Source organism: Vidua macroura, chromosome 3 (genome assembly GCF_024509145.1).
Source record: "Vidua macroura isolate BioBank_ID:100142 chromosome 3, ASM2450914v1, whole genome shotgun sequence".
Taxonomy (NCBI): Eukaryota; Metazoa; Chordata; class Aves; order Passeriformes; family Viduidae; genus Vidua; species Vidua macroura.
The window spans coordinates 102,618,796-102,643,659 of NC_071573.1; the positions used below are offsets into that span (position 1 = coordinate 102,618,796).

The 24,864-nt window shown below is 36.0% G+C and overlaps 1 protein-coding gene across 2 annotated transcripts in view; it reads right to left on the bottom strand.

The window, feature by feature from the left end:
- Nucleotides 1-24,864, bottom strand: part of NBAS (NBAS subunit of NRZ tethering complex) — a 157,861-nt gene that overhangs the window by 103,668 nt on the left and 29,329 nt on the right. For both annotated transcript variants that reach the window (XM_053973135.1, XM_053973136.1), the window contains exons 22-30: nt 10,668-10,751; nt 10,088-10,241; nt 8,567-8,752; nt 7,455-7,628; nt 6,362-6,495; nt 5,571-5,633; nt 4,780-4,902; nt 3,181-3,283; nt 705-925 (exon numbers count right to left, since the gene is read on the bottom strand). In XM_053973135.1, the coding sequence (XP_053829110.1) occupies nt 705-925; nt 3,181-3,283; nt 4,780-4,902; nt 5,571-5,633; nt 6,362-6,495; nt 7,455-7,628; nt 8,567-8,752; nt 10,088-10,241; nt 10,668-10,751 (1,242 nt within the window). The remainder of the gene's footprint in view (nt 1-704; nt 926-3,180; nt 3,284-4,779; nt 4,903-5,570; nt 5,634-6,361; nt 6,496-7,454; nt 7,629-8,566; nt 8,753-10,087; nt 10,242-10,667; nt 10,752-24,864) is intronic.

The window sequence follows — 24,864 nt, forward strand, 5'->3', positions numbered from 1 at the left end:
ATTTTATGTTAGCTAAACATCCCATCTGAACCCATCAGATTTTTCTGGCATATTGACAAATATTTCAGGGTGAAGATTAAAATAGGAGTGGAATAAAGGAGCTACAGAGAAGCTGGAATTGTCTGCCCGGGGAAGTGGTGGACTCACCATCCCTGGATGTGTTTAAAAATAGACTGGATGTGGTACTCAGTGCCATGGTTTAGGAGATGCGTTAGGGCATGGGTTGGACTCAATGATCTTAAAGGTGTCTTCCACCCTAGTATTCTGTAAATACATTCTACCTAAAGCAATTCATACACAAAGGCTACTAGGAGACCTATACACAATAATCACTCACAGAAAGTCAAGTTAAGTTACCAACTGATTGGTGGTAAATCAGAGGAGGACAAAAACATGTTGCTAAACAGAATAAACACCGGGTCACACATTCATGGCAAGTACTTGAGCTATAAACCATGTATTTTGAAGTATCACCATAAAACCCTAAGAGTTTGTCTGGTCACAGAACCCTTATGCATTAAAAGGGTCTTCAAACTCTTTGCCTTAAAAGCAACACTACTCTGTATTTCCAGAGACTGCTTATGAAAAAGATTCTCAACAGAAGACTGAGGGGGGGGGGGGACACACAATACTAGCAAATAAACCTTAATGATATGACAACATTAAATCAGTTGTGTTTATGTATATGATAGTTGTGTATTTACCTGGCCAATTCCATACAGCTATCAGTCAAACTGGCTGAAGAATTGAAATATTCTCTACCAGCAGCCAAAACCAGTTCAATGCTTCTGGCATAGCTGACACGGTACTGCGGCTTCCCTTTTGAACTTGGTAGATCCACTGACCAAACACTGCAATGCATCATTTGCCCAGCCAGGTGGATATTGTCTATACTGCTTGAGCATAAGAGACTTTCGGTGAATATCTAAAAGACAGAATAGTAATTTAATAACCTGCAGGAGCAGCAGCTTCAAAAAAGCTTATCTGCATTGTATGGCATTAACCCCTTTGAATACAAGAATGTTTGAAGCCAAAAGAATATATTCAGTCCAAGCAGAAAATCTAACTTCTACCAAGGGAAGTATTTCTACAATGCACTTAAGTAAAGCTAAAATTAACTAGTACCTAGTTTCTATTTAGTGAAAGTTAAAAAAAAGCATATTAACTGTCTTTTTACAGTATGACTTAAGACACCAAAATATACCTACATTCTGAGGTGTTAGTACGATGTAAGAATCTGAAAGGCTAGTTCAGTATTAAGACCTTAAAACCAACAACGTAAGAGAAGAAATTTTGTATTCCTAAAGTAACTAAAAATATTTAGAACTGAGTACATAAGATGTTCTTTAAATTTCAATCAAGACTTTCTTCAAAGAATGCAAACTCATAAAATGCTGCACCTGCCACAAAACATCTGATTTATTTCGAGGTAGAAATTTTGCCAAATTTAAGACACTCGATCTCAATTCCTTAAAAAAGTATTTTGCTTTTTTCTTGAGTAAAGTTATATTGCGCTAATGAAAAGAAACATTAAAAATTTAATCATTACAGAAATATCACAGCTGCAACAATATGGCATTTATCAAAGGTTTTAAAGTTCATAACAAATTCAAGAGGATCAATGAATCATAGAAGACCCAAGGTTGTAAGGGATCTCAAAAGATCATCTGGTCCAACCTTTCATGGGAAAGAGAGCATAAATGAGATTGAGATTATTTATTTCATACTTTATTTCAAGATACTTCTTTTCTAGGAAGAACCTCCCCAAACCATCTCATGCTCTGGAAAGGAAAATAGTTCAGGGCTTCTTAAAGAACATCACACAAGCGATCTTCCATTTCACAACATGTCAACCCTCAAGGAACAGCAAGAGATACAAAGTATCACAGCTGACCCTTCCTCCTCAAAGATCACACACAGAACATTTACCTCTCTCAAAATTTATGAAGTCAAGAGCACAAAATTCACTATGCATGGAACAAGAAGAGAGTAAGCATCATGCTAAAAAATACACAGGATTGCAAATTATTACTGTCTCATCAATTTATCAATTTTGAAGTTATCAAAGTATAATTGCATATGACAGCACTACATTTCAAAGCCTTTTCAGCACTCCTACATAATTTTTTCCAAAACCCTTTGTTGTGTTTGTTTTCTAATCATGTGTTTCAGAGTTAAAAAAAATGTTAACAGAAAACTTACATTAAGATCTGAATAAAGCAAATACGTTATTTGCAGAGTGCTCTAGTACTACAATTTCTTAACATGCACTTGAAAAAAATTTCAAGTACGCTAAGTTGTATCCTACCACAAAACCATGATTATTAAACATGTTGCAGTTTTTCTAGCTGTACAACTAAAGAAAAAGTGTTTTTTCTTATATAGAAGTTGAATAGCATTGTCTTTTTCCTCCTTCGTTTTTTTAATAATTTGCTTTTAAAACTTCTCCTAAGAGCTAATCAGAGGGGTAGACAAAAGCAATCACTTCTATAAACTGCAATAAAACCTGCTTCTGTATAGATATAAACACTAATTGTAAGTGACATACTAATGCATCTGTAATAAAGTGCAGTACACTGAAGTGAAAATGAAAATAAACAATATATGTCACAGCAAATTCTACATCTGTCGAACAGCTGTCTTTTGCAAATACTAATGACAGGGGTTTGGATTTTATGCACATGCAAGGGTTTTTACCTTCATTCAAATTAGATTTCTCATCTCACATAATTTTACTTCAATTGCAAGCAGCAGAAAGTCCGTAATCCTATAATGATCTTGGATATCATCAAATATCATCAAAATATCATCAAACCAGAAATCTATGTTTAAGAAATGCTTGAGTGACAATAACATTTTATTTTCATGAGTCTGGAGTGTTTACTGCTAAACACATTTGTACAAAGAATTACAGGCTATGTAAGAAAATCTCACTAAGTTGACTCAATTTCTAAAAAGTTGAATTTTAATAAAAGATATACACGGTATTTACTAGAGGAGCTCTAGATAAAATTAATAAGTACCAGAAATTTTTTACTTGAATAAAATATTTTGAAAAAAAAGGCAGTAGATAAACATGTAACAACATAGAAAAATGTATTTACACCTGTGAACAACAATATGAAATAAGAATGTGTAGCTTACTTGGGACATAAGTCAGTAAGGAGACATAAAACTCACCTCATAGCAAGTATCTGAATGTAAGCACCTATACACTTTCTGCTGCATGTCCAACATATCCTGGAGCAATTCCTTCCACTGCGTCTCACCAACGGACGGTTGCCTACAAACATTTTTTAAAATTAAATACTCTCTTCCCCAACAATTTTGAAGAAAAGCAATAGATTTCCACCACCAAAAATATAAGTTTTCTCAAACTTTATTTCAATATTTAATTAGAGTTTTAACCAGAAGTGATTCAAAGACAGAAGGCTTTTAACATTAATTAATATTAAAACAGTGTCTGTGGGATAAAATGGTTTGAAAACAGTGCAGTAGCCAAAGTTCTTTTTTTGTTTTCTGTGGGATAAGACAGGGATTTAAGCAATCTTTCTCAAGATCCCCCAAGTAGGTTTTGATAATGTTCCACAATGTATCAGGAAGTTGGAAGTGCTATCTTCCTGCTGATCTGGGAACTGCAGGGCAAAACCAAGTCTGTAACAGCAACTGAGGATAATTAAACTGCTGTTCGTTGTAGGCAATCTCAAAGGACTAATCAATGGCATGCAACCACAGGAGAATAAAGCTGCAACTTGCTTTTGTTTCTTAAAACTGAGTGCTATTCAGATTCTTGACCCTCTGGATCTATGGATCTCTGTTTATCCACAAAGCTTCAACTTCTTATGCTCTACCAAAACTTTCACTAGTAAAAAGACTATGTATGTTTCTTGACATTATCTTGAGCCTTTCAGATTGAAAAAAGACCTTTTTAAATTGCATGAGCTAGTTCCAGCTAATAGCGATTTTTTCATGTGGCATTAGCTTTTACTTTAGCAAAACAAAAGGTCTCCAACAGGAGTGGGAAAAATCAACATTTTTCCTACAGAGGCATTGTCTTGATTTTCTAAAGAGAGGTTTCTAAAAGTCTTAAAAAGCTTTAAGACTACTAAAAATATAAATACCACTGTACCATCACAGATAAACTGTTGTGCATATTTGCTTTAAATAAGAAAGACAAATCACCCAAAGACAAATCACAGTTACAGCTGGTTTTCCCACAATTCAAAATTTTTATCTGCTTATACCAAGAGCCATTTAATAATTCATATGCAGTTGAAAGATGAGTTAAATGAAAGATGAGTTAAACTAGAAAAATTGAAAAATTATACTGGGAAAATATTCAACTGGTAGAATCAATACCTAAAAATCAATAAATTACCCTATTACAAGGATTCCAAGAAAACATGCCAAAAAAACCAAAGAATTATTTTACAAATCCTACACTCTCAATAAAATTAAATAGGTCTTAAAGGATCTTTTTTACAATATGTTAACTTTCACAGTTCATCATCCTGCCGTATTTTGCAGCCAGTATGCATTTTAAGCTTGTTTACTTGAACATCAACATACTAAAGCAGGTCTGAAGGCAGGCAGAGATTTTTGACTGGGGAGAATGCAGCCAAAACACTAATCACATTAATCATCAGTTCAATAAAAGTGTTTATGTACACTGTCTGCAGGGTGACCACCTCAGTTCCCAACTGCCACAAAGCAGGCAGGCAGGCTGTGTTACCTCACTGCCCTTCCCCTCTTCTCCCCCACTCCCCTTGGAATACTAACTTGCGACCTGTGTGCCTGGTCAGCCTGACCATCAGCTTCCGAGCCTCCTCCGCACTGTCCTTGGTGTTCTTCACAAAGGAAACCGGCTTCTGCAGGCCGTGCTTCTCCAGCAGCTCCGCCACACTGCAACACAGCCAGCCTGTCAGAGCCCTGCACAGCTGTGCAGCTACTGCTGCAGCAGCAGGACTCTGAAAGCTCTCTCAAAATATGCACTGCAAATGCAAACAGTCTCCAGAAAATTTCTTACATTATATATTAGCCAGAGTAACATTACCTACATTTTTTAAAATATATGTACATTAATAATACTGTAGGGTAAACACATACCACCAATACTTGATGACATACCTTCACAGTTTTAGTCTTTAATCACTCAAAGCATTATAGAGTATCAAGATCAAAACAAACTCCTCAGGTTAACCCTCCTTGCCTCCTCCTTGCCAAAAAAACCCATCAAAAATAAAACAAGTAAAAAAAAAATCCCCAACCAAACAAATAAAAAAATATCCCCAAGAAAGCCCCCCTCAAAAAAAAAAAAAAAGAAAACAGAAAAAACAAAACATAACCCATAAACTTCTATTCCAAGAAAAATATCTCTAGAGATTTATAATAGTCAAATAGATAAAACCATTCAAAATTTCTATGTTCTGAATATAAAAAACATACAGAAAATCTTGTTGACAGCATTAAAAAAAGAGAAATATTTTTGCTGGTTTCTTATAATAAAGAGTTCTTGGCTATGTCTAGTGATTTCTGTGAGATACAGTATTTATTTTAGAAAAATTAAATACCTAAGAATTTGTTCCAGTTCATCTACTTCATCATGAAGAGTGTTAGTTTTATCTGTTTCAGGCCTGCAATGATATCACACAATTAAATATATACATACATGCATACTCCTTATAATTTCCTCTTGTAATTCATATTACAGAGATATGAAGATAAGCAGTCTGACACACTCCTTGATTAAAATCAAATATATGTTTACTTGCAAATATTAAAACTGTTGGGCTTCTTGCTGTAAAGACAATTAAAATTTAGAGGGTCCCTCAGTCTCCCAGGAGCAAAGGTCTTCCTTCTTCCTTAGACTTTTCTCCTTCCTTCATGTAAAAGATACTGGAAGAATAGTTTGCACCTCACAGATCACAGGAAATCTCCTCTTCAAGCTTTCACTTTCTTGAGCATTACTTGTCCCTCAATAGGCTTTTCTATTTTCCCTCTCTCACGGGGACATATTGCTGCTTTTAAGTTAAGTGCAAGATGCCACTATCGTAACAAAACCAGTAAGACAGCCTTAACACTTGGTCTCAATTCATCAGACTGTACAAGTCTAAGAAACAGTACAGAAGCCTTGGTCTAGGCTGCTACTTTTACTCTTGTTTTGCTGCATTAACTGGTAGAATATGTACACAGCAGAAGCATATAGATAAATACATTACAGTCATGGCAGCTCAGAGGTGAATAAAATATTCCAGTAACTCTGTCCACCCTTTAGTAACTTAACAACATTTTTAAAGCATTAATTCACAACTACATTTAATATTTCTAAAATATTTACAAACAACTAACTGAAAATGTTTACCCATATCCTCTTTGTGGAAGGCATTCCAAAATATCATAACAGAGAGAGAGCTGGTCATCTCGCTCACAGCTATAAATACACTCCAACGCTGTAATCATAAGCTGGTCCTGATCAGGAATAATTTTTGGCTGACACTAACAAGAAAAGAAAGTAAACTGGTTTTTATTTCTTGCTTCTAATTCAACAGTTAATTTTCTTTTAAATATAAAAATATGTGTACTCCAAGTAAATAAATTGTCTTCAGGTGCAATTAGAATGTCTCTTGCTAATAACCTGGTAAAATCACAACCAGAAACTTATCTTGGCTAGTTTTCTGCAGTGCAGACACTTGAAAGAACAGGGGTATGCCATTATACGCTTTCTGAATTTGAGAAGTGGAAAAAGTGCAGGACAGGGGAAGGCAACTGCTGCAAACATTTGTCAGACTTACTTAATATGTACAACAGTACCAACACACATAAAAGAGCTGTGGTTGTGCTTTGCTGCTTGATTTCTGTCCATACACTCTGAACATTCAGTAGCATGCAAATATGTGCCTGTGTGCTCTGGAATAATTATTTAAGCCAAAGAAGCAGCATGAAACACTCACACAGAAGGCAATTTCAACCCTTACTCATTGAACTCTCACCTCAATTCTAATGGCCCCCACTTTATTCTTTACATTTGCTGTGGAAGGCAGGAGAGGGGGAAGTAACTTAAAATCTACTCCTAGTAAAATTCCTCAAGAAAAAAAGTGAGATCATTAAACTCTTTCATATCCACTTTTTATAAAGGAAATATGCCACGAATTTACTTTAAACAGGTAATGAAATTATTTAGAAGAAGAATCCATTCAATAATTTTTATTCTACTAGGCTAGAATAATTATTACATTCGTTTGACAGCCTCATCAAGGACAGTTTAGCTGCATTATAATTTATGGTAAAACACTTTTAAATTAATGTTTTCTAAAACATAACATATCCTGGGTCCAAGAAAACTGGAAAGATTAGAAGGATGATCTGACTTAGACAAACTAACTATTTCCGAATTCATCTCTTCAGGACAAGGATTTCCAAAGAAACCAGCAGAATCAACAGAGCTCTTTACTTACATCAGGTTTTGAATTCTGAAATATCTTCAGAGGTAGAGTCAAGTCTTCCTTTGCCAATGTTACTAAGTATTCTTTAAAAAGGGCGTTTGCTAGACCAGGGGACTGGTTTTCACAGCGGTGGAGAAAAGGGATCATCCACTGATAAACATTCTTCACATATTTTTCATCTGAGGACTGGAAAGCACACAGAGTTACAGAGAGGAAATATAAGAACAGGTCCAAAACTAGGAAAAGCAAAAAACAAAGGGAACCTTTTTTGATCAATGCAACTGAAACAGTTATCTTCACCTATCACAAAGAGATCACTACATCATGAAGCACTGAAACAATCTGCTACCCAATGGCTTGGGGAAACTGAGCAGAACAGAAAGAAAGCCCATTATGTGAGGAAAGCCTGTCTTCCTCCTGCAGTTTCAGAATGAGTGAAAGACCATGCAAGCATGACAGAGTAGCATTGCTTTCAGTAATTCAGCAATAATGCAAGATAGAAAAACAAGTGATGAGTGGCTACATAAATCCAAAACCAAAACAAACAAACAAAAAAAGACCAACCCAAACCCACCTCCCCCCAAAAAAAACACAGCCAAGCAATTATATTTAATTTCTGAGTATTTTCCTATTTTCCTCTGCTGCTTATGTGCTCTTCAACTGAATTTCAGATCCTTGTTCCATCTCTAGCTATTTTTCAACCCTTGCAAGAGGTCATTTGCTACACTGAAATTCCATGCTCAAGCACAGGACAAAGACAAAAACATACATCTGGTGCAGAGGCAAATATAAAAATTGCTTGACAATATTTAAAGACACCGAAAAACATCCAAGAAAAACACTGAATGTTGTTATATCTGCAGCATCATTAAGAGCTAAACTGAAGATCCTTTAAAAAAAGGCCAATGAAAAGGGAATTCACAGCTTTCAAAGTAAGATTTATTAACACTGAGTCCTCAGCCAGGGATAAAGCAGGTCTTTGAGAAAACTGAGCAAATTTAATTTTTGTTGAATTAAAGATGGAGGTTCACCAGAAAAATAAGTGTCTTTATATACATAGCATCCAGGGTAATCTGAGTTACTGGATTTCAAGCTATATTTACTGATATATTCAAAATACTTACATTCTTCATCAAAAGTCTCAGCTTCTCAATGTCTTTCATCTCTAGAAGTTCCTTCAAAGTCAAAGTCCGATCACCATCAGTCTCATAAACCACTGTCTCAAGAGTGATCAGATTGTCACAAAGCACCTGCAGACCAGGAATGTTCCTCTCCATGCCAAGACGAACAAGGGACAGAGCACAGTCAACCTGAAAAATAATTTTAAAAACACTGCTGTACAACTGTTTGCCAAACACCATCTTCAATCTGAGTCCTGTCTGAGCACCTATTTTATTCCCCTGTTGCTTAACAGGCAATTTGAAGTTCCTAGAAGTCTTTGTGGACTTCATAGTCCTAAATGGATTGCTCTTCTCAGCTTTATGAAGACCACATAAAATGCTTAATCTTAGGGGATGATACTGTTATATGCTTTTAACCAAGATGCATCATATAGATGCATGTATATTAGAATATTAGTCCTTCTGGAGATCACACACAGCTCATCTCAGTATATGGAATATGAAGGATTGCTTTAAACTAAGACAATCAGGTAACTAACATGCAATATGGCTTTTCTAGTTGACCATGATTTAATAATTTTAATTGTTGCATTTTACATCACAAAAACCAATAACAGTCTTTCGCCAGTGACTGAAACTACTGTTACATGAAAGGTTCTATTTTGATTTCAAAGAACACAATACTGCCTGTAAATATTCAGCAAGGCAGACATAAGTCTTGAAGAGACTGCAACTGATTTATATGTTATATTATTTAATTGATCATTGGAAGTTGCTTTTATTTTGATACCTACTGATTGGTTAAGATCAGAAGCAACTATGTTTAAAAAGAGCCCTGGTGGAGTCAAACTTGCAGAAACTCACTCATCAGAACTAACTATAGCAATACATCCAGTCACCCTCCTTTTCATGCAGCTAAATTGGCTTGAGAAGCAATAAAATACCAGAGCACATGAGTGATGAGCTCTGTTCTTATGTGCAATAGAGCTTCAAACACTTTTAATATATAAAGAAAATCAAGCAGAAATAAACTGCATGGTAGTCCCACAGACACACAATAAAGCTGCCAGGAAGAAGTCATGACAGGACCATTTACTGACATGGCAGTGACACGTGTGACAGGCACGTATCAATATACGTAACACAGCAGCATGTGACAGGTCATAAAACACGTTCCCAACATGCTGCACACAACTTTCCCTCCCTTAGTTACAAACATAAAATGCAATGGTAAACACTTCTCTTGGATTACAAAAGACCTACTGTCTGCTATGGTAAATCAAATGAAACAGAACCTAGTGGCTTCCTTATTCATTTCTATGGATTAATTATTTGGCTGAGTAAACTTTAGAGCAAGCCTAAGTACAATGCAGAAGAAAAAGCAAGTACTTCAAAAGCCATAATGAAGTTGAGACAGTGTACATTACTGAGGGAAAAGTATCCTATTAATATGCATTAAGACTGTTAAGGATTCTGTTGAAGAAGGCTGTTCCGCCACCATCATTTCCTCACAACTATTCTCACCTGCATTGCATATTCTTCAATTTCTTGTGCTCTGCTCAAATACCAATCAGTGACAAGGTCTACAGAAAGGTCAGTAGTCCTGTACTTCAGCAACTCAGGTTGTTTTTCATACAGAAACTGGCCTTCATCTTGCAAAGTGGGTTCAATAATCATCCTTTGAAAAAAATAAGTATATGTTTAAGTATATATTTGTTTACCTATATTTTTTTAACATCAGCCTTCTTCCTAAAACTTCTGAAAGAAAATTATACAATCAACCTACCACAGTGAGTGTTAGTTTTTGTCAGCAAAGGAACTACTGAGAGATTTTGAAGAGGAGATAGAGCAAGAAAGAAAGAATCCTTTCTACTGAACTAATAAGAGATTTCAAACATGTGACAGATCATGAAAGAAAGAACGCTCTCTACTGAAGATCCAGGTTTGCACAACCTCTGCTTTCCATTTGGCTCAGTCAGTCTCCCTTAGAAAGCTGAGAACACAAGTTAGTGTGTACAAAAATAGTGAGTCTTACTGGGTCCATTCCCACATTTTAAGAATTTGTAAATAAATTCTTTATACTTTTGCTTTTGTATCTACTTACCTGCATTCTTGTTTTTCACACCAGTCTTCTTCACGATGTTTCTGCTCATTCCAAGGAAGAATTTCCAATGTCCCCTTCTTGTAGCTAGTATGACAAAAAAGAGAAACTTTACATAATTTTATGTACTTTTAATCTGGTATGGCAACTGAATTAATGGAATACAAAGCATACAAAAATATTTCAGTGAATTCATAATAAGCATGTCAGTCAATTACAATATCAATTATTTAAGATTCATTCTTAGTGCAGCTTAACAAGTATGGTTTTGCCTGTATGTTATCCATACAAACCCACATTCTACCTATACCATTAAAGAGCAAATAAAAAAGACTAATAAATTTTCTTACTGACCATGTTTTTAACAAAGGAAAAAACTCATTATATATTTTCAGAGTTTTTACCATTTCACACTAAGTATTCTGACTTCATATGCTGTCACAAACGACTGAAAAGAGTAAAAACCTATGGTATTCACAACTTGAAAAAAAAAACAAATGTTCAAATTTTAGCACAAAACCTCATACTGAGACTACATATGCCCTGCTGTGCTGACTTTCTCAAGTTTAATGTGAGTTTCTGACTACAAACTTCTACAGTGAAACATCCTCTAAATACTGAGGTTGAAGAAAACAAAAACCTGTTTAAGATGCAGGTTAAGAACATTATGGATTTTTACTAGAATTATTAGTTATGGCTTGGTGTAGAAGGCTAGCTGCTTATGCAGCATAAAACACTAGAAAACCATGTCAAGCTATGCAGAACATAAACCAGTGGGGTTTATGAAGAACTTCACAGGTTCTGGCACTTGTAGAACTAAGAGACAAACCATGTACACCATGTACCAAGTAGAGACATTAGAGGCACAGCATACTGAAACAATAAGCTATTTTAAATTTAATTCACTTTCTCCTGACCCTGAAAATAAACAGCAACAGCTATACTATAAAGACAATCCTGATTTATAAACTAACAAATGACACAATCTTCACATCCCTTGAAGAGCAGCACTGTAACTCAGTAGCTTAAAAAAAACAGAACTCCAACCAACAAATCAATTTCACAATATAGTAAGAATTGAAACAAAAAGCTAAAAATAAGTAACTCCATCTCATTTAGCAATAGCCATTAAACTCACTGAACAAAGCAAGGCATGGCCATGAACTGCCCTGCCCCATACACATACATGTATCACCCAGAACCCTGGTCACTCTTTTCTTTCCCTCCTCTGTGCATCAGCAAGCAATACTTTGTGTTTTAAAACAATCATTCCAATCCTCCAAATTATACATACTGTAATAATCCAACAGTGAAATGGTAGAGACAGGTCTGCAGATTATAGAAGTCAAACAAATGAAGGGGTGAGGATGGAACACTGCTACTTCCTGTGTCAGAGCTCTAGCAACACCTGCTTTCAATCCTAGTTCACCTGAACAAGACACTCTATGGCTGTCTTTATAATTATGCACCATGTAGCAACATCATTAAAAAATTATTAATAAAGAAATCTCCAAACTAACATTTGTGGTATAAACAGGAATAAAGCCACTTTCTTATTTTTGAAAGATTCATCATCAGCCCATACATTTTGGGGATAATGGGTGCTGTAGTTGTTTAAATCTTAAACATAATTTATGAATAATTTAATGCTTAAAACTGACTTCATAAACTAAATTAATATAGTCATATTTCAAATGTCGTGCATGAGAATGTTATTATGGAAGTCCCAGTTTGTAATGAAAAAATTATCTTTATCAGCTGAAATGTCAGAGACCAGAAAAGCCAAACTGTGATTAATACTGTCTTCCAAAATATAAAATCAAGACAGTACAAGCAGGACTTGATATTTCAATGATAATGCTCTCTCGTTCTGTGTTCTATTTAACAGAAAAGAAAGCGGAACAAAATTTATCTACGACAATTTCATCTCTTAGCAAATTTTTCCCGTTCATTTCACAGTAGGCTTAAGAAGGCATTTTAAGGGGATGTTGTTTGGTTGGTTATTTTGTTTGGGGAAGCAGGGGGTGTGAATGCAGGGAAAGAGTGGGGGTAAAATTAAAGAAAAGTGGAAAGTTGTAGACACAGCTATAACAAGCTGTAACAGCATGGAAATTATAGAGGAAAATGCAGTTGCTCCTCCCTGCATGGAATGAGGTCAGTGTGCCGATTTCCCCCACACAATACGTGCCATGGGGGCCTAAATGAAGGGTGGAGCAGAGTGAAGACACCATGGCCAGGCTTTGCTGAAATCCTTGCAGAGGAGAGAATTCAGCAGTACTTTTAGCTGATAAATCACAGAGCAGCTAAAACCTAAAGGAGATTAAGGAAGATGTCTTGCTGTTGAATCAACCATGCAAAAACACTCTGGACTGGTGCATATTCCCATCCCAACGTTATACATACCAAATGAGTATCTCGAGCTAACTTTTGTTAGGGAGTAGAGCTTGCTACATTTAGTAATACATATTGCTTTGCATACATTTTTACAGTCAGATACTATCACCAGCAATCCTTGAACCTTAACCTGTCACAATTTTATTAATAAAGAGTGGAATTCCATAAACTGTAAGCCTGAGTCCTTCAAGGAGACTGGCAGCCACAGGCAGCAGGGAACTCACTTGAATAAAGGTGTGCAGATGCAGGAGGGGTCTCTGCTTGGTGCAGAACTGCCCTCTGACCTAGCACCCCTCCATGAAGAGTCCCCATAATGGGACACTGACAGACTGGTCTGGCACGAGGGTCTCAGACTAATCGAACATGAAGGGTTTGAGGAGACCCTGTTTTCAAGTGACAAGGGGCTTGTTTGGTTTTTCAGCTGGTTGGTTGGGTTTGGGGTTTTTTTGTTGATGTTGTTCTTTTGGGAGGAATTAGGTGGGGGCTTTTTAATACTAACACACCTTCTTAATGGGAAAAAAAAAAGGTGCTCTTATACAGCAAAGGACAGACAAGGGCTTCATTTCACCAGCTGTTTCAAATGTCTGCAAAACTGTAGCAGAACTACTATGACAGAATAACATTAAGAGAAGATTTTCAGGTAACAACTCCAATTTCACATTACAGATAGCTTTTTCCTCCAACATTAGCTCACATACTAATGTCTTAACTATTTATTCTGTCTCCAAAATTTGTAATACACTTTGTTAAAATTATTTGATGTAGTCAAGTCCTACAGGCTCATTTGAGATTATTTCTTTATTAATAAAGCAATAAATAACAATTGCTTTTTTATAAACTACAGGGGCAAGGAGATATTCAGCTGTTGGCAAGGACCAGCTGGCAATGGAAGCTCTAAAAGCAGCCTGAGGGCCTAAGCAGTTTCAGAGGCTGAAGAATCAGAAAGAAAAGAACATGCACTAGATCCTGCCGTTCCCTTGGTCCCATTCCTTCCCACAGGTCACTAAGAAGAGCCCAAAGAGTACGAAGGAACCTGGTTAAAACAAGGTCTGACCCTCTCTATCAGTTTCTCTCACTCACCTCTTGGCTGAGTCTCCATCCCTGGAAGGTATTTAAAGACAAGGAGGTGTGGCACTTAAGGACATGGTTCAGAGGCGAACTTGGCAGAGTAAGGTTTGAAGCTGGACTTGATCTTAAGGGTCTTTTCCAATATAAACTATTCCATTATTCTACTAAAGAGAATACAAACTGTGCCCCTACCACTCTCTTTCAAAATCTGGCTTTTGCAAGAGTATCTGATGCCTTTACCTGACAGTGGAGCAAGAGGGGACACACATAGTAAGTAAATAATTACAGCAAGACCCCTTAAGAAAATTGCAGCACATATCACTTATTGTATTTACTCTGAAAGTGAAGCCTTGTTCCCAGTAGTTACCTGCACATTCATGACTGTCTTAAGAGCTTTCCACCTGAATAAATCTTCCTATCTAATCTCAGAAGCCCAGAAGAAAATTTGGGGAAATTTTCTTTGGTTTGGCTGTACTTCCAGTGATTGCTTTGGTTGTTATTGAGAGAAAGAAGCCACGCAAAATAGTAAGGAAAGAGGTGCACACATTTAACAGATATTTAAACTTCAACATTCTCCTCATTAGAATAACAAATTATTAAAAGAGAAAATTACTACAAATAAACAGATACAGATGTTTAGAATGCAAATTTAAAACCACTCCTGCATGAATGAGATCTGAATGACAAGGAACCAAGACATCTCAAAATGCACACACACAATCCTAATGCTATGATCCCTCCATATGGGATTGGAAAGGAAAAAAGAAAAAAAAATTAAAGAAAAATCTACTGATCCAAGCTTATACTGCCAAATACCACATTGAACATATTCTTCATAATTTTGCTGTCATATCCAGCTTACTTCCCATAGATGTGGTCAAGTCACCCAGGGCATATAGTTCCAAATAAGAAGCCATTTCTTTACAGATTCAGTAGCACAAAAGGCTTACCATTAAATTTGGCAAAACGTGCATATTTTTAACCGGCTTATGTAACAATACAAATTACATGTTTCTAACCTCCAATTATTCATAACATAGTTGAGTTACTTCACTCACTCTGATAAACAATTATTAAAGACTAAAAAGTTTAATTTTTCTGCAAGCGTTACTCACCCCAAGTCAACAGTTCTTAGCAAATGCTTCTTTTTGCAGACATGCAATTACCCCATATCCCTAACTATTTTCAGAAAATAATTTGCATTTCCCTTTTCCCATCTAAAAATTTATACTTTCTTCCCTATCCCTATAACAAAAAAGCCACTTGTGTTTGCCCTTAAATTCCAACTGCTTCAAATATTAATTTTAAATAGACTTTGAACTAGAATCCTTTCCAAATATTACAAGTAATGAATTTCATAGAGACAACATTAAAAATAACTTCCCTAACATCCCAGGTTTACAGCAACAACTGAAGCTGAAGGTTTACTGCTTAAAAAAAGTAATGGTTAAGAAAGATCTCACTCAATTCAAGTTCCCAGGCTTTGCTCTCTGTGAAAGTTCCTTTTCTTCCCCCTTTCCCTGCAACTCCAAAATCCATCAAGGGACACAGCAATGTGCAACTCTGACTCTCTCTGTCTGTCTTCTCAAAAGAGTACAATAAAACTAAAGGTGAAAAGTACAGAGACAAGCAATATGAATGACTAGAGGCAAGAAGTGTATGAAGTCCGTTTTCTAAATGCCAGAGCAGATTGAAGAATCCTAGAAGAAAGAAACAATATGCCAAGACTGATACCATGTTGTTCATGTTATCATTTCACTTAAATGGGAAATGATATTTCACTGTACTTCCTTATATACTGTAAATACTGATGAGACTGGGCCTCATTTACAATAAACAGCAGATGCTGTTCTACACAATATGTAGCTGAAATGTTAACTACCTGCTGCATGACACAGAAGATAAACCACGATGTACTTGGGTTCAAAAACAGAATGACATCCTAGAATAAAGTCTTATGCAAGTTTACTATATCTAGAAAATATCTAGCTGAGGATATTTGAGACATATATTATAGATGTATGTTATTTCTCACTTGAGAAACTTCAAGTAAATGTTGCAGCGTGCTTGCCTGTACTTACTTTCCTCCCCTGAAAACTATTGTTGGCCATTTGCCTTCTGGCCAAATATCATGTTTCAGCACAAGATTTTGCAGGAGTGAAACCCACAGTTGTCCAGACGCCTCAATTCCAGAAGTGCTAAAAGCACACTTCAGAAGTCTTCCATAAACGCTTATTAACAGACCTCACTATGAAACACTAAAGAGGAAAAGATTTTTCATTTCATGGGAAAGAATCGTCATGCAGTGCAATCTTAACTGCAAAATGTCTACCCCTATCTTTTTTCCCTTCTCACAGCATAAAAGGTTTCAGTTAAATGTTTTAAGTCAGGTGTGTGGATAAGCCATGGAAAATACTTCTTAAAGTATTTTCTGCTCTGGCTCCATTTGCCTTTTTAAAAGTATTCAGGTTCACCACTGGAATAAGCTGGAGAGGAATTTTATATTTTTAAATTCTCACCAAGAGTCAAGCAGCATTCAGAAACCATCTTCTCTAAATGCTTAAAGAAAACACCACCAATAAAGATACAGCCGCAAGATTTTTAGATTTTTCATCCTAGTATAATTCAGCATTTATGTAAAGTCACTCTTAACAGGTAAGTTTCTTGGTGAGCTCAGAACACACATACAAAAAAACCCTAGCAGAACCCACAGCACTCAGAGCTGACTCCTAACTCCATTCACCTTCTCAACAATACTAATAAAATATGTAACTCTTCTGTCCCCTACATGACTGTATCCAACTGTACTTACTATCTCTACTCATTCTGAAGAGTTAATAAAAACTCTTGTATTTGAAATTGCATACAAGGACTGGAATAAACCAGTCTTGAGACAAAGAAAGGATGAGACCTAAGCCCTTTATAAAGGCAAATATTAGGATGCTGTATTTATCTCAACATTTATCACAAGGTTTGTTCTTAACTGATATTTATGCTTTAGCACTATTTTTTTCCCCTCAGGTTTCTAATTTCAGTAACTTCAGTGACTCATGGAAAAAACAGAGAGCAACAAAAACTCAGGAAAAGCAGTTGTTGTAATGGAAGCAAGTCAGTTGAGAAAGACTTCAGTTGTCAAAATACCATTGCAGTCTGAAAATTCAAAAACATGCATATAGATGAGACAAAGAGATACAGATGTGAACACGTATCTGAAAAGAGGCAGAATTCACATTTTTCTACAATGTTTTGTTTACAACACCCGTACAGCAAATCCAGCTGAATGGTGGCACATCAGAACCTCCACACATGCCCTGCACACCAGAGAGAGATCTAGCAGGGCTGAGGTGTGAATTCAGCATGCACAGACAGCCTGCTGTATACACACTATACATTGGATCCAGAGCTCATTCTCCTTGTGCTACACAACTCCGCAGGTTTGCTCTTGTACCTGAAACCCCACAGAGGTCAGAGACACGTGCAGGTTAAGCTGGCATTCCTATGCACTTGGAACTCCAGACATGGCTGGTGACAGGTCACCATAGTCACTAAGGCACTGGCTTTCTTTCCCAACTAACAGAACTATTGGCCGTGCCATACTATAACTGTACACAAATATTAGCATGGCTGTGTATTTTTTATTTTTCCTGAGCCACTGCTTCTCCCCCACCCTTTACCCTTCTCTCTTTTCAACAGTAAAATAAATATGATTGGAACCCAGTAAATTGACTGATTATGGAGGTATTCAACTCTGTTTCTTCAAAAAGAGCTGACTTTTCCTGTATTGCTCTTTTCACTCTATTGTTTACGTTGGCTTGGCAATTCTTCCCATTCTTTTCTTTGACAAAAGAAGTCCATGCTATTGTAGTTTCTGTATCATATCAACTGCATTTATTGAAACCTGAAGATTATTTTCTCTCCAAGGACAAGCTTTCAAAAGAGGAAGGTCTAACTCAGTTTTAAGGTCAGATTCCAATTCAATACCAACTGTGCGGGTTTGCTTTATTTCCCCTTTTAAGCATTTCATACAACAGGCCTGTCTCCAGGACTCTTCAAGCTGAAAATTCAGAGTATTTTTTCTTTAAATCTTTTCCCTTGTAAACTCATCCACATTGAATGCAAATTGCAATTTGCCCCAACACATTTATGAAACAGTATCTTTTTGGTGAAAGACATTGATGTTTTTAGAAGTAGGTTTGGGGCATTTTGGAAGTAGATTAATCTTTGCTGTCTTTTTTAATCATGTCTCCCTGTCTGAAAAATAGTTAGAAACACTCATTTATTCCTCATTTGGAAGCCTGTGTGTTACATACATAAAATAGCTAAAATATTCTTCTTTAATTTAATTTAGGAACTCATTTGTCCAAAGTCTGTATCTTCTCAGATAGCAATGGGGAAATCAACACCACTTTCTGTTGCTCTGCAATTCTTATGTCTCTAGAACAGTTTTGTTATGTTACAATTACTTCACAGCTGAAGAGGAAATTAAGAAATGCATCCCAGATATACAGTCTCAAACAGCTGTGATATGGACTGCACTGTTCATATTGCATGAAAATATTCTTTTCTTTTAATTAGTGAATTAGTAAATTAGTAAATTTACTAATGAAAACAGTGAACAGTGAATTAGTAAATGCAACTACAGAACTGATTACCTGTATTTTTAAGTTTCCAACTGTTCAATATACTATGGGATACAGAAGTGCTACAGAGCAGAGAGAGAAGTGCTTCATTTTCCAGAAATATCCATAGGATGTGACAAATTTATCAAGACTGACATGCAGCTGCTGCCTAAAACATCATGTATTCTGGGAAAACTGATCAGCATAAACAGGTGGAAAAGGTTTTGCCACAGCTTTTGGCCGCCACAGTTAACTAACCTTCAGAATCCCTGCAGCGCACACTGCAGTGTGTGCAAGACAGGTCTTTTGAAGCAGCTCTACCACCAGAGGAGAAAGTTATAACTGATTTCTTATAAACAAATCTAGCTATGTTTTAACAATGTGGTTAACTACTAATAAAATTTGGGGAGAGGGAAACTTTTTTCTCTCCTAAGCAACCTAGAATGAATAATCTAAACATCAAAAAAGTCAGCTAACACCACACAAGCACAGTTCATAAGCTCAGTGTGGGGTTTTTTTCTTAGTGTATACAATTAAAATTGAGAGGCAATAGCCCATTTTGATTTTGTGAAAGCTATTTTAAAGACAAAGCTGAACTCCAAGTAAGATCAAAGCTGTCTGCCACCAAATCATGAAAATACTACTTCAGAAGTGTAAGTTTATAAAGCATAACAATTGTTCCTGGGCGAAATTTTATTCTAAACCCTGTAAAAGAACAACGAGCAGATGAGACAAAGGCAGCACATTAGAAGACTGGACAAGGCAAGCCAAACTCCAGTTCAGGACTATGCAGGCGAATGACACACCTGGTAGATGAAGTCAGGACAAGTCCAGTATTAACTAGACAGAAATACAAAGGAAATCCTGTCGATGTTCTGTGGATAAACAGCACGGCCACAGTATGTGAAGGCTGCTGCTGGCCTGTCTCAAACCTTCTTCACACTGAACATACTCAGCTCTCTCAGCTAAATGACAGCTCAACTCCAGCACAGCAGGTTCTGTGAAACTTCCCTCCTTCCTCCCTGACAGTTAAGCGTTCTCCACAGCTCCCTCATGGCTTCAAGTTCTCATTCTCTTCTTCAAGAACTCCTCACAACCAACGTCTTTGGTACTTTCACCAGCTCACTGTCTGCAGCTGTAAATGAGTTATTCATATTGTTACCACAGATTCACACACAAGCAGCTTGCAGAAGAGTCTCTCTTCCTCCAAACCACTGCTTTATTTTTTACATGGACAAGAACCTTCCCTGCTCCTACCAGAAGTTAATCCAGACAAGAATATGAGTGTCATCATGATAAGTTAATCTTTCTCTCAAAAATTGTTTTTTCTACTTCATAGCAGAAGGCAAGATCTGCTCTTTTTATTCTACCAAATACATCCTTGAAATAATATTAACTACATTTCTTCCTCTGAATTGATTTTTTCTTCCTGTTAGTGCAAAGAAAAAAAGACACGTATATAAAACACAGGCTCTTATTATTTTCACTGTAGCATTATACAAATGAATTCAAGCAAATTCAAAAAGGGAACTGACCATGAGATTAATTCTTTTAATGTGAACACCTCTGAATTACACTAAAAACAAAGGCCATTTAGCTTCACAAGAAAAAAAATATGAAAAAGAGGGGCCTATATATTAGACAGTTCTGCAGACATTCTATTATCAAACCTATTTACATGCACATATAAGGAAGGGAAGAGATGAAGCTCTAAGAGCTTTACTGAAACTGCAGCGCCACAGGCAATAACTAAAAACCTAGTTCAGGAGAAGATATCATGATGGAAAGGCACTGCTTATGTACCCTTAGTAGTACTTACTCATTCATAGATGAAAGTCAACTGCATGGAAATTTTCAGGTTTTAAAACCTTCACTAAGATTTTAGGAGATAATTCCACACTTTCATCCCAGTTCATCAGGCAAATGGAGTTCATCCACAGCTCTCTAGTAAAAATTCACTTTATGCCACAACCGAACACCAGTATTTAAGAAAGTTAAGAAGCAAAAACACAGCAACATATAAAAAGTTGCTATCTTTGGGGGAAGATTTTTACAATAGTATAATGTGCAATATAGCAGACTTATGGCTGCTGAGGGAACCATACATTTGAAGTTCCAGACTTCTGTGAGTTGAAATTGTGAGCAGTAATGTTACAATACAGCAGTTAAGCCTAGTACAAAAGATAAGAAACTTTAAAAAATGGAAAAATACTCTGGTTATGTATTGATAATGGCAGTAAAACACTGTTTTCCTACATCACATTTAAAAACCTCAGGGCAACAGTCTTAACTATAGATTAAGACCACTAGCTATAGCTATTAAAACAGAGATTAAAAAGAGCTATCAGCTCCTTTGAATACCTAAACTTTTACCACCTTCATTCTAGTTGTCCTAACAGATGTAGTCTGTGCATCTGATGGATCTTTGAGAAGAAGCATGAATCCCAATAAGAGATGGCAGAGACACAGGAGCCATCACCATAAAAAGCTGAGAAATAATATGAAAAGAAGTAGGAAAACATTACAATCTGAATTCTGCAAAAACACCTTACTTAGTAATGTCCATCTATCACAATACCAATTTGAAGCCAATACCATTCACAGCCACCGCTGTGTTTTAGTATTTCAGATTCCTTCTCAACTAGGGAGCTGTTAGGCTTACTTAAATCACAGACTTTTGCAGGAGTCTCATGAATACATAAATTCCCTGCTTAGACACAGAACTCCTGAACTGTTCTGAGTAACCTCAAAAGATGCTAAGCTATAAAATATGTGCCAAAAATGAGAAACAAAAGGATATCTACCATTTGAGACTTTTTACAAGCAGATACAGGAAAAAAATATATGTATTTCCTAATAACCTGTCACAAAAGGGAAAAAAAATCTACTTTTTTCTCCATTTGTTATGCCACTTCTTCCTTGACTGACAAGACCTCAAATTTTTCTGACACTGCCCTTTAAATGCCATCCTAATGTAAATGACATGTCCAAGTAGAAGAAAAACACCTGCTTTATGCCAACAGAATGCACTAACCAAAGGAGCCCTTCTTTCAGTAGGTACTTAGAATTTACTACTGCCAGTTGAACTGGAGGATGCAGAGGAACAGTTATAACACAACCTTTACAAAAAACATTTCTTACAGGTTAGAAAATTCTTCATATATAGCATTGTACATGTATTCATGTTGGTGGGGGTGCACAGCAAGCAACTGTTTCAGTGCTCTTACCCTGGCTGTAGATGGAGGCACCCGTTTACCAAGTTCACCTGTTCCATGCACTACTAACAAGGCAGCACCTGCTATACAATCTCATGTTTTTCCTCTGCCAGATTCCCCTAGAGATGGAAGAACTAAGTGAGCATATAGCCATGTAGTGAATTCCCATAGGGATGAGTGTCACCTCAGAAGCTCCAGCTGGGAATCAACCCCCTTATTGTTCAAAGTGTGCAATGTACACAGACACAATATTCAATTCAAAATTCAAAACAGTAAATTCAAAACAGTACTTCATCCTACACACACAAAGCCATATACGAAGACACAGAAGACACCTCCACCAAAATCGTTTCTGATCAGCAGGGAGTCTGAGCTGCAGGAAACTGAGTAACAAAGGCATGAACAAGGTGCCCTTTAAGCAAGGCCACTGGATCAGGCTGCACTCTTAAAGAGGCAATGCCATCAGCTGATCTGTGTCAGTGGTCTCACCACAAGCACCAAATACTCTATTGAAATTTGCTGGTACAGATACTGTGATCAAAAATTTTCAGAAAAAAAAAGGGTCTAAAAGAAATCACTAGAGAACAGCTTTTCTTTGCAACTAAAAGGAGAAAAACTCACCTCCTGAAGGATACACCCTATTTCCAAACTGAAACAGTGTGAAATTTCAAAATGAAAACCAGATAGTCCTTTCCTGATTCAGAATCTATTTGCCCAAAGTCAAAGTTCATCAACACAGATTGATTCACTGCTTGTCCTGAGACCCCTGAAAATACAAGCTACAGAAGCTAAAGAGATTGTGTGGTAACGCTGCAACATTTTTTCTACCAATCTAAACATCGGGTTTGTATTTTTGCAATTTTTCTTCAGAAGCATATTAATTACAGTCACTACTTACAACTTTTTAATGCTCTGTGGGAACTAATAAATTGTATCATAATCTTGCTCAGTTAATTTACAGAAAATTATGTCTACATACTGTCTTCTAATGCAAAGAAAACTAGATAGCACACTTATTTAAATGACATTTCATAACAATGACAACATATCTACAGAATGTCCGTAATTTTACGCTACTAATAAACTCCCTAAAAAACAACCACCAGAGCTAAAAGGACTATAAAGTCACAAAAAAATTACTAAGAACTTCAATTCTCTTTGATTCACTTGAATCAAGAATAGTCAGAAGCCTCCTTAAAATAGTAAGAAAATTTTACTTTATACAACTTAAATCTATTTCATTAGTATATTAGTCTCATTAATAGATATTGTCATCAGTACATATTTAATTACATTACTAAAATATTGGTTTAAGGAGTATATTTAACAATATTATGTGAGCAATCAATTTCGTAACAGAGAAACTGTTTTAGAAAAAAGTTATATCAAATATACAGTACACTTTTTGGTTTTATAAGTATATAGGATTTGGGTTAATCTCATCCCCATTTTGTAGTTGTCCAAAGACAAAAACTTCAAAAGACACACAGTATTGTCTATTCTGCAATCTGGGGGATAAAAAGTGTGAATCTGCACATACCTGATCCTAGCACCGGAAAGTTCTGTCTGCTATGAGAATAAAGATTCAAAATATATACTTGCATTTTTCAATAGCAGACAAAACTAAGTTCTTACCCCATAACTTCACATCTTTACTACTAGATCACTAGTGAAATGTTTTATTTTAGCTGTCATCTTGTCTCTTGGCACATAAGTCAGTTTTGTAAACAAACCAAACAAAAAAGTAAAAAAAAATTAAAAAATAAAAAAACCAAGAATAAATAACTCTTCAGAAACACAAGGACCCTATTTATGACCAACAATGGATCATAACCACATTTAAGATGGCCATTGTTCCCTATGTCTCACATTCCGAACCTTAAAAAAACAGAAAAATTGGAATATGTTTTACCAATTTTATAAACACTTCAGTAATTTCTCTTCATGGTCCTAACTTTTACCTTAAAGAAAAGGATAAAACAACTGTTTTCATACCTTAAAAATGTCACTAAATGTCTTCCTAATACTACCAACAAATAAAAAGGGATGCATTAAAAAATAAAAAGGGATGAAATAAAGACTCTTCCTTCTCTTCAGGGACAACAAAACTGTAAGTATTTTGAGTTAGGAAAAGTTTCAGGGAAATAACTAGATGAATTGAAAAACCCTATTGTAAAAGGAGAATTGCCCAAACGGGACTGGCAAAACCTCGAAGTGAAAAGCTTAACTATAATAATGGAAGACTACAAAAAAAAAAAATTCTATTAGCTCCTCCAAAAACTCTCCCTCTTAAGTAAGGCTTCAAAGTCCTATTGTAAAATACCAGATAATGAAATCTATCCATCTCTTTATGAGCACTGAACAATATGCTTCAAAACTAATATAATAATTGAAGTGTCCAAAAGAAACACTCTAAAAGCAAAATATTCTTCTAATTAATATACAGAACTTAATTATGATGTTCAAGGAAGACTCTCTTAGAAAAACTTAGATTAAATTTACAGTAAAATAAACTTTTATGCTGAAATGAAACAGTAGGAAAGTCTGTATTTAAAGCTTCTCATAATTCTACCTTACCAAGTTGAGCAAGAATCAGTACCAAGAAGATTAATGATTCTGAAGTTACTGACTGCTTGAGTGTTAAATTACTTCACAAAACAAATCCAGAAAAATGTACTTGCTTCCAGGGACCTAAACACTTGTATCATTCATTTCCTAACACTGGCTGTTACCAAAAACCCATTAAAGACCTGTACTACACATGTGAAAATCTGGGCAGTTTCAGGTCAGAAAAGTCCATGTTCTCTCTTAGACATGTAACAGAGCAAAGAACCTCTAAAATCCTTATTTTCCTGTTAATGACCAAAAGGATTCCACAAATGGCACAAAGTAAAGCAGAAAATG